The 10,282-nt window shown below is 35.6% G+C and overlaps 1 protein-coding gene and 1 non-coding gene across 4 annotated transcripts; both read left to right on the forward strand.

Moving 5' to 3' along the window:
- Positions 1-272: 272 nt before the first annotated feature.
- LOC107460274 (MLO protein homolog 1-like) lies at positions 273-4,303 on the forward strand. 3 transcript variants are annotated; one of them, XM_016078627.3, is made up of 14 exons: positions 273-441; positions 516-573; positions 655-893; positions 1,003-1,119; positions 1,198-1,258; positions 1,328-1,413; positions 1,492-1,566; positions 1,645-1,733; positions 1,819-1,868; positions 1,972-2,012; positions 2,103-2,276; positions 2,354-2,389; positions 3,508-3,636; positions 3,720-4,303. In XM_016078627.3, exons 1-14 carry the CDS (start codon positions 310-312, stop codon positions 4,116-4,118), a joined length of 1,686 nt encoding a protein of 561 aa, XP_015934113.1. In that variant the 5' UTR covers positions 273-309; the 3' UTR covers positions 4,119-4,303. The 3 variants fall into 3 exon arrangements, with proteins under 3 accessions (XP_015934113.1, XP_015934114.1, XP_052109087.1); XM_016078628.3 differs by having other exon boundaries at positions 525-573; XM_052253127.1 differs by having other exon boundaries at positions 3,600-3,636; positions 3,720-3,885.
- Positions 4,304-9,463: 5,160 nt separating this feature from the next.
- On the forward strand, positions 9,464-9,567 carry LOC127741333 (small nucleolar RNA R71). The gene has a single exon (XR_008002285.1). It is a non-coding gene; the product is annotated as a small nucleolar RNA R71 (small nucleolar RNA).
- The last annotated feature ends 715 nt before the right edge of the window (positions 9,568-10,282 follow it).

The raw sequence follows: 10,282 nt of genomic DNA on the forward strand, positions 1-10,282 counted from the left end.
CGTTCCACTTGCTACTAAATGGTTAATGAAATAATTGGGGTAAAAACAATAGAAAGCTTTATTAATTTGCTTGTTCAGCTACGATAAGAGCATATATAAATCGTAAAATTCCAAAGGCCGGCTAAAACTGGAACAATGTTATTATTATTATATATAATGTTAGTTGTTATATATTATTCTATAACTAGAGATAACCAATACTACGGTCTCAGCAGATAAAACTCAGAAGCATATGACAAAAACATTATTCTATAACTAGAGATATTGCATTGGTGAATAATCTCTTCTGGCAAAACTAACTAGGCAAAAATGGCAGGAGGAGAGGGAGGAGCAGGAGAAAGATCTCTTCAGGAAACACCCACTTGGGCAGTGGCTGTGGTGTGCAGTGTCTTTGTCATCCTCTCTGTCTTAATTGAACATGGAATCCATTCTCTTGGAAAGGTAATGCCTCAAACCACTTCTTCCAAAAATCTAGTAGTGATTTTCTAACAACATAGTATGTATATACATGATAGTGGTTTCAGAAAAAGCAAAAGAAGGCAATGAATGAAGCCTTGGAGAAGATCAAATCAGGTAATTAATTAAGTCATAAGCTTATGTGTAATAGATGTACATATAGTGGAGTGAGTCCAAAATGATTTGAATTTGTTGCAGAATTAATGCTGTTAGGATTCTTATCGCTTCTACTTACATTTGGAACAAATTATATAAAGAAAATATGCATCCCTCACAGTATTGGGGACACCATGCTTCCATGCAAGAAGGTGGTTTCACATGGTGGTGATGGTAGGAGACACTTGCTTTCTTTTGAGACGGAGGACGACAATGATGTGTTGTCATGGCGTCGCATTCTAGCAACTTCTATCTCCGGCGACGACTATTGCTCAACCAAAGTCAGGGACAATCAACTTTCAAATTATATCAGAATAAAAAATACTACAAAAATTAGTCACCATATATTATATTATGAGAAATTAAATTCCTATTTTGTTGGCAAGGCAGGGTAAAGTGCCACTGATATCTGCTTCAGGGTTGCACCAGTTGCATATATTCATATTCGTCCTCGCTGTTTCTCACATTTTCTACAGCGTCATGACTATGGTCCTATCTCAAGCAAAAGTAAGTTTAATAAATAAACTTACATACATCATCAGTTATGAATTGATGTTTGTGGTATTATATGAACTTTCTTAACAGATGAAGAAATGGAAGTCTTGGGAAGCAGAGACATCCTCCTTGGAGTATCAATTTTCAAATGGTAATTTTATCAGATGATAGTCGTATATATGCTTATTAATCTTATTAATATATTGATCTCTTGTGTTAGATCCTGCAAGATTCAGGTTAGCACATCAAACATCATTTGTTAAACAACATTCAGGGTGGTCTAGGATGCCCGGAATTCGATGGATTGTGAGTTCTACTTCCATCAATTCTTTCAATCACTACAAATAATAATAAGAAACTCAAAATATATATACAATAATGTAGGTGGCGTTCTTCAGGCAATTCTTTGCATCTGTGACCAAAGTTGATTACATGACTATGCGACATGGATTTATAAATGTATGTGCTAAGTAATTATTCCAAGCTTATTATGGTTGAGTTCTATTTGTTACCTGAGTTCATTATAATTAATAACAGGCACATCTTGGTCCCAATAGCAAATTCAACTTCCATAAGTATATCAAAAGATCTATGGAGGACGATTTTAAAGTGGTTGTTGGTATCAGGTAGATTGTTATACATATATGTATATGTGTGTGTGTGTGATGTTAATGTTAATAATTTTGATGTTAATGTTTTCTTGTTTTGCAGTATGCCACTTTGGGTTTCTGCTATCATCTTTCTGCTTTTAAACGTTTATAGTAATATTCTTGCTCTCTTTCAAACACACTCATAAGCATATTATTTCCCATATTGGAGGCTTACTTAATTAACATTAATTAATTAATTACTGTATTCTTGCAGAATGGAACACGCTCACCTGGCTCTCATTCATCCCATTAGTGGTGATCGTGAAACTGAAACCATTACTACTAATAATAACTTGTTAATGTGTATATATATATAATATTGGTGCATGCAATTGCAATTTGCAGATACTTTTATTAGTTGGTACGAAGCTTGAGCTAATAATAATGGAAATGGCGCAAGAAATCCAAGATAGAACCACAATTGTAAGAGGGGTGCCAGTGGTGGAGCCAAATAACAAGTATTTCTGGTTCAATCGCCCCCAGTGGATCCTATTCTTGATACACTTCACCTTATTCCAGGTGTGTGTGAGTGTGACATGCTTATTTTGCAGTCCATTAAAATTATTATAATCATATATTTTTTCGTTTGCGTGCAGAATGCCTTTCAAATAGCCCTTTTCCTCTGGACAGTGGTAAGTACTAATTCTACGTTATCTTCTTGCATGATTAAACCCTCTTTGATATTACTCGTCAAGTTGAAGTTGAATTAAATTTTTGAGAGGGGCAGCACTTTTATTAAAGGAAAAGTCTAGGGGGCCAGCAGTTTTGTTTAATTTTGGCCAGCATTTAACCAGCAGAGAAAGGTGAACCATTGGATGAAATCTCACACCAATCTCACACCATCAAATCATCATTGATGGCTAGTTGATGGCTAACAATCACAAAAATTGCTGGCCCCCTAGCATTGCTCTTTATTAAAATCTGTCTAGCACTTAATCAGCAAAAGAAAACTGAATTATTTCATACCATTAAAAACACTAATAATAATTAATTGATAGCTACAAATTACAAAACCTGTTGTCCCCTAACACTCCTCTTAAATATATTTGGACGATAAGGTATGCTTCATAAATTAAGAACACAGAATGTAGATACATATAAAAGAGAAATGAAAAGTCTATAGCTCAAGTCAATATGAGTGAATATTTTAATATATTTTGGTGGGGTTGGTTGAAAGTGATTTGTAATTCGAACCAACTGAATTTAAATTCTATATATAGACTTTATGCAAGTAAAAAGACTTCATTGATACCGATTTATCAATGATCTTCAATGGCTGTAAATCGAAACCATTGCATTTGATTTAGTAGAAATGGTAAATCGAAACTATTTATTTCGATTCACTAGGGGGCACAATTCAAAACCCATTGATTTGATTTACCATCAACTTCTCAACCCAACGTTTAAACCCCTAAACCTACTAAATCAAATCATATTGATTCGAATTATATTTAGAAGCCCAAAATCGAATATAGTAAATTCGATTTATGAACATGTTTTACCCATTGCGAAGTTCTTTTATAAGTGATTTGTAGTACGAATGGCCAACGTTATAAATGGTTTGTTAAGAGTCACAATGAATGGTCATATGAGAATAATATTTTCATGAGTAACTGGTCGTTTTTATATGAGGTTATCTTCTGTTACAATCGAATTATAATCACCGGATCACCTTATATTATATTTTTGGCTTCCTAATGTTGCTACTTTATAATAATGGTAATTTTTTTGTTCTTCGCTATATATGCAGTATGAGTTTAAGATCAAGTCTTGCTTCCATGAAAACTTGAAACTAATACTGATAAGGGTCATCCTTGGGGTATTCTTACAATTCATATGCAGTTATATTACATTCCCCCTCTATGCCCTAATAACCCAGGTATATACTATTTACAAGTTTTCTGTCTTGTCTCTGTCGCGCTAGCTAGTTGAATGAAAGCAAACATGTTCATTTTCTTGCAGATGGGATCACACATGAAGAAAGCAATATTTGAGGAGCAAACAGCAAAGGCCATTAAGAAATGGCAAAAGACAGCAAAGGACAGAACAAAGTTAAGGAAAGCAGGGATGGATAATGTTAGTAACTCAGGTTACATGAGTGGAGAAACAACACCAAGCCAAGGAACATCGCCAATTCATTTGCTTCACAAGTACAAGCCTAGTAGCGACCACACAGATACCGAGAGTGTTCTCTATTCTCCACGTTCATACCCTTCTGATACTGAGTTATCTGAGACTGAATTAGCATATACTCATCATCATCGTATTCAACTCAATGAGATTACAACATCACATGGACATGGACCTCCAAATAACAGACAGGAAACTCATAATGTTGATTTTTCTTTTGACAAGCCTTAAATTTGAACCACTTGTGCGTGCATATGCCAATGGCACCCTAATTAATTAACCCTTCATGATATTAGACAAATTTGTGTTCGAAGTCGCATATATAGCAACAGAAACTAGAAAAGATTTGTGACCTGTCTACATTTTTGCTAAGGTTATGTACTTGATTTTATTTTTGAAACAGAAATATAGAAATAGAAAGATAGAAAGGAATATTTTTCTATCTCAACGTATAAAGTTATAAAATTTTTGTATCTTGAAAACAGAAAAGATGTTGTATTCGGTGTGCTTGTAAAAAGGAATATAATAATTAAGAAGCTATGGCTTGGTATTAAAATAAAAAGTTAGGCCAAATAAAAAAATCAGGAACCAACCAATTCTTTTTAGTCAATAATTACCTAATAATTTTTTCTCTTGAAGTTTCTCTTTCCATTCATCTTGCCATTGATAGTCTTTTAATAAAAATGTTTCATTAATATTTGAATCCATTGCTATTTTTCCATATCAACATAACATAATTTGTCAAAAATTTTATTCGTACACCAAAATTAACCACTAAAATCAATCACTAATGTATTTGTATATATATACATATATGTGTGATTTAATTTATTTTCAATGTATATTTGGATTTCAACATATATTTTATATTAGTAACTAACTTTGACGGTTAATTTTAATGTACACGTACCATCAAAAATTTATTTAAGTCAAACTTTATTTTGTTTGTTAAAATCTCCTTAAAATTTTAAGATTTTGTATTTCTTTCTGATGGGCTTTAGCACTTTTTTTTCTCTGGGCTTTACGAAGTCTGGCTCCTTCAATATATTGATAAAAGTAAAATATTAATTTGATATTTTGGTTTTTCTGAAAAGACACAACACTAAAATATATTGATAAGTTAAAATAAAGCAAAGAAAAAAAATGGGGGTCTTTTTTTTGTTCTAGGATGAGTGAAGTACAACAATATTGTCGTTTTGATATTTTTTTTTTTCCAAGAAAAGCACTATAGTACAAATGTAAATTGGACAGAGATATGAACATGTGGGGTTGTTGTCTTCTAGGAGGTTTTGTGTTGGGGATTGTCAAAAATTTTTTATTGGCTCTGTCATTTGGTTGTGGTTAAGCCAAGTCTTCCTCCCGATGTAATGGTAGTGGTCGCCATTGAGATTAAGGATGATAATGAGTCTCTATGGGAGTAGGAATTCTCTTTCACCTTGTTCCCGTTTAGTAAAATGTCCTCATCTTGGTTCCATGTTTATCATTGGTTGCCGTTTATTTTTCTCCGTGGAGATACCGAATATTCACGAGTATTCATAGATATTAAACTTTTGAAACATTAATATAACCATAATAAAATCCAATAAAATTTAATCTGTTGAGTTTGAAGAACTAACAACATATTATAAATGATAACTAAATATTATTATTGGATTAAAAATCAATTATATATGTGATTAGTTTGTTAAAGTGTGAAGAAAATTAATATAAAACAAACTGGCCCAACAACTAGCTTCTGACCCAATAACAAGCAACTAAAGTCCAACATTAGTTTAGATCCAATATTCACTCATATCATTATATTCTTTTTTTTTTTTTTGGTCAGATGGATTAGACAGTCCCTAATCCTAAGCATTACTCATGTATTACACACCCACACAACACACTCACACACACTACATGAGTTCATTTAAAGGTTCATAATTCCTCTCTTAGGATTTGAACCTGGGTGCAGCTACTTGGGAGGCAGCAGATCCTGCCACTAGCCCAAGCCTCGGCTGCCTCATATCATTATATTTGATCCAAAGAAAGAGTAGCTAATCTACAAGGAAGAAGGAAAGAAAGAATCTGGCTCAAGACAAACACAAGCCCAACTAGACAATCCAAGTCCATTCATTCAAATTGGTTGCAAACTAAAGAATGAAACTACATTTTCATTTGAACTAAACTATAAAGCTACCGAACCAAACTCTCTCTTCTTTCTCTTCTCTCTTTTTCATCACCCACATGAAATCATAAAAGAAAAGCAAGAAAAAAGAGAAATTCTGATTAGGCTAAATCAAAGTATAAAAAGTGGGTTACCAATTCAAGGAAAGAAGAAGGAAGTCAAAGAAGCTAGAGCTAAAGGCAAAGATCACATCCGAAAGACAAATCACAAAAAGTATTTCCAAATTTATGCTTCATTGAAGATTGGTGAAGAAACATTCTCCTTGCATGCATCGAATTGGAAAGCTCAAGATTTGAAGATCATGGAGCTCTGCTGTGAATCAAGGGTGAAGAAAGAAACTTGGGGGAAAAGTTCAAATGCACGGCTCAGATTCAAGAAGCAATTTGAAAAAAGATGAAAGAGAAGATAGAAGGTATGAATGCATGTATGATTCAGTCACTGCTTCTACTCTATCTCTCTTCTGTGACTCCGCTACTGCTACTGATTTTTGGGAGAAGAAGTCAAATGTGCTGCGGCAAAGTTTCAAGCTTTAGAAGCTTCACTCCTCTATTAAATGGGTGAACGGCCAAGGATTGAAGTAAGGAGTGAGAGCACAAAGTTTGCGTTCTTAGAGATTACAGAGCTATTACATTCTTCTCCTTCATGATTCTTATTGAATATTCTATTTTCTCAATTTAATCTTTCTTTGTCTCAATGGAAAAAGGCAATATAGTAAGGAATGTATGAAAAAGCTATTGAGTTGAAAAAGGCCAAGAGAGTTAGACTTGGAGAAAAAGTCAAATATTTATTTCAGATATCCTTTATATGTATTTCTGTTTTATTGTCATGATCCTAAGGGGATTCCCTTGCAAGTTGGGTGAGCACTTTGCAATTGAAAGCTAGTGTGAGTTCTTAGTCAAATCTGGCTTGAGTAGAAGTTGGGTTTGTCCCAGATTAGATTGGGTAGAATCCTAGGGAAATTAAAGAGTGTAATCTTGTTCAAAGATAGTAAAATTTCGTCATTGTTGTGATGGAGACTGGATGTAAACTACACTGCACTGTGTAGTTGAACCAGGATATTTCTGATATGCATGCGTATGCGCAGGTGTCACGCGATGCGAGCATTGGCCACTGCTAAGTACTCTTGCATACATGGACATGGCTTGTGTACGCGAAAATGACCATTTTCACATCATGCATACACATGGTATGTCATGTATACGCGCGGATCCTCTTCTGTTTTATACTCTCGTGTACGCGAGAGGTGGTCTGCTTGCACGATCTTCCAATTTCAACATTCATGCGTACGTGAGGGGTGGCATGCGTACACATGACCACCCTGTTTTGAAAAAAAACTATATTTTTGTATTTTTAATCATTCTTCGAGCCTTTCAAACTCCTGTAAGCTCTGTTTTGAGTATAGAGCCAGTGTAATCGAGGATAATAGAGTTAGGGAAGAAGCCTAGTGAGTTGATATGAGAAATGATGGTGAATAATTATGATTATGACTATGAATGAAGTAAAATATGATTTTGATGATAATTGATGATGATGTGAGTTTGGTACTTAATAAGAAAAGTATTGGGTTTTGAATTGTGGATTGATATTATTCGGTTTTGAATTGTGGACTGATTTGGCATGGCTGAATGAAGAGAATGAGCTAGAATTGAGAATGGTTGTGAGGATGGTGGTCGTATCCCGCTCACGTGTTAATGAGAGATGAGATATTGAGGAATGGTGATTAACTATGAGTAAGGTAGAGTCCCAACACCAAACTTAGAGTTTGGATGTGGGGATTCAACACCAAACTTAGAGTTTGGCTGTGGCCTCTCAACACCAAACTTAAAGTTTGATTGTGGGGGCTTTTGTTTGACTCTGTACTGAGAGAAGCTTTTCATGCTTCCTCTCCATGTATACAGAAGAATACCCTTGGGTCTTAAACACAAGGTAGTCTCCATTCAGTTGAAGGACTAATTCTCCTCTGTTAACATCTATCACAGCTCCTGCTGTGGCTAGGAAAGGTCTTCCAAGGATGATGCATTCATCCTCTTCCTTCCTAGTGTCTAAGATTATGAAATCAGCAGGGATGTAAAGGCCTTCAACCTTTACTAACACGTCCTCTACTAATCCATAAGCTTGTCTTACTGACTTGTCTGCCATTTGTAAGGAGAATATGGCAGGTTGTACCTCAATGATTCCTAGCTTCTCCATTACAGAGAGTGGCATAAGATTTATGCCTGACCCTAGGTCACACAGAGCCTTCTCAAAGGTCATGGTGCCTATGGTACAAGGTATTAAGAATTTGCCAGGATCTTGTCTCTTTTGAGGTAAAGTTTGCTGAACCCATGTATCTAGTTCACCAATGAGCAAGGGAGGTTCACCTTTCCAAGTCTCATTACCAAACAACTTGGCATTTAGCTTCATGATAGCTCCTAGATATTGAGCAACTTGCTCTCCTGTTACATCTTCATCATCTTCAGAGGAAGAATAGTCTTCAGAACTCATGAATGGCAGAAGGAGGTTTAATGGAATCTCTATGGTCTCTATATGAGCCTCAGATTCCTTTGGATCCTCAATAGGAAACTCCTTCTTACTTGAAAGACGTCCCATGAGGTATTCCTCATTGGGATTCACGTTCTCTCCTTCCTCTCTAGGTTCGGCCATGTTGATTATATCAATGGCCTTGCACTCTCTTTTTGGATTTTCTTCAGTATTGCTTGGGAGAGTACTAGGAGGTGTTTCAGTGACTTTCTTACTCAACTGGCCCACTTGTGCCTCCAAATTTCTGGTGGAGGATCTTGTCTCACTCATGAAACTTAAAGTGGCCTTAGACAGATCAGAGACTAAATTTGCTAAGTTAAAGGTACTCTACTCAGAATTCTCTGTCTGTTGTTGAGAAGATAATGGATAAGGCTTGATATTGCTGAGCCTATTTCTTCCACCATTATTAAAGCCTTGTTAAGGCTTTTGTTGATCCTTCCATGAGAAATTTAGATGATTTCTCCATGATGAATTATAAGTGTTTTCATAAGGTTCACCCATGTAATTTACCTCTGCCATTGCAGGATTCTCAGGATCATAAGCTTCTATTTCAGAAGATGCCTCTTTAGTACTGTTGGATGCATTTTGCCATCCATTCAGACTTTGAGAAATCATGTTAACTTGCTGAGTCAACATTTTGTTCTGAGCCAATATGGCATTCAGAGCATCAATTTTAAGAACTCCCTTCCTTTGAGGCGTCCCATTATTCACGGAATTCCTCTCAGAAGTGTACATGAACTGGTTATTTGCAACCATGTCAATAAGTTCTTGAGCCTCTGCAGGCGTTTTCTTTAGGTGAATGGATCCACCTGCAGAATGGTCCAGTGACATCTTAGAAAACTCAGATAGACCATAATAGAATATATCTATCATGGTCCATTCTGAAAACATGTCAGAAGGACATCTTTTGGTCATTTGCTTGTATCTTTCCCAAGCTTCATAGAGGGATTCACCATCTTTTTGTTTAAAGGTCTGAACATCTACTCTAAGCTTGCTCAGCTTTTGAGGAGGAAAGAACTTAGCCAAGAAGGCCGTGACCAGCTTATCACAGGTGTCCAGGCTATCTTTAGGTTGAGAGTCCAACCATGTTCTAGCTCTGTCTCTTACAGCAAAAAGGAAAAGCATGAACCTGTAAACTTCAGGATCTACTCCATTAGTCTTAATAGTCTCACAGATCTGCAAGAACTCAGTCAAGAACTAGTAGGGATCTTCTGATAAAAGTCCATGAAACTTGCAATTCTGTTGCATTAGAGCAACTAATTGAGGTTTCAGCTCAAAATTGTTTGCTCCAATGGCAGAAATTGAGATGCTTCTTCCATCAAACTTGGACATATGTGCAGTATAATCACCAAGCATCCTTCTTGCATTATTGTTGTTGGGTTCGGCTGCCATCTCCTTTTCTTGTTCGAAAATTTCAGCAAGGTTGTCTCTGGATTATTGTAATTTAGCTTCTCTTAGTTTCCTCTTCAGAGTCCTTTCAGGTTCAGGATCAGCTTCAACAAGAATGCCTTTTTCCTTATTCCTGCTCATATGAAAGAAAAGAGAACAGAAAAAGAAGAGAAATCCTCTATGTCACAATATAGAGATTCCTTTGTGTTAGTAAAAGAAGAAATGGAATAAGAGTAAAGAAGAATGAATAATCCAAACACAAGGGTGAGGATACGAGCAGAGATTTGAGATGAAGAGAAGTGTTAGTAATTGAATAAAT

This window comes from Arachis duranensis, chromosome 8, assembly GCF_000817695.3.
Source record: "Arachis duranensis cultivar V14167 chromosome 8, aradu.V14167.gnm2.J7QH, whole genome shotgun sequence".
NCBI classification, from domain to species: Eukaryota; Viridiplantae; Streptophyta; class Magnoliopsida; order Fabales; family Fabaceae; genus Arachis; species Arachis duranensis.

Bases quoted from the DNA above. Each gene is read 5' to 3' on its own strand.
- LOC107460274 (XM_016078627.3), top strand. From the start codon at position 310: ATGGCAGGAGGAGAGGGAGGAGCAGGAGAAAGATCTCTTCAGGAAACA. The intron at 1,120-1,197 runs GTAAGTTTAATA...CTTTCTTAACAG, and splicing joins TGGTCCTATCTCAAGCAAAA to ATGAAGAAATGGAAGTCTTG. The intron at 1,869-1,971 runs GTAATATTCTTG...GTATTCTTGCAG, and splicing joins TCTGCTTTTAAACGTTTATA to AATGGAACACGCTCACCTGG.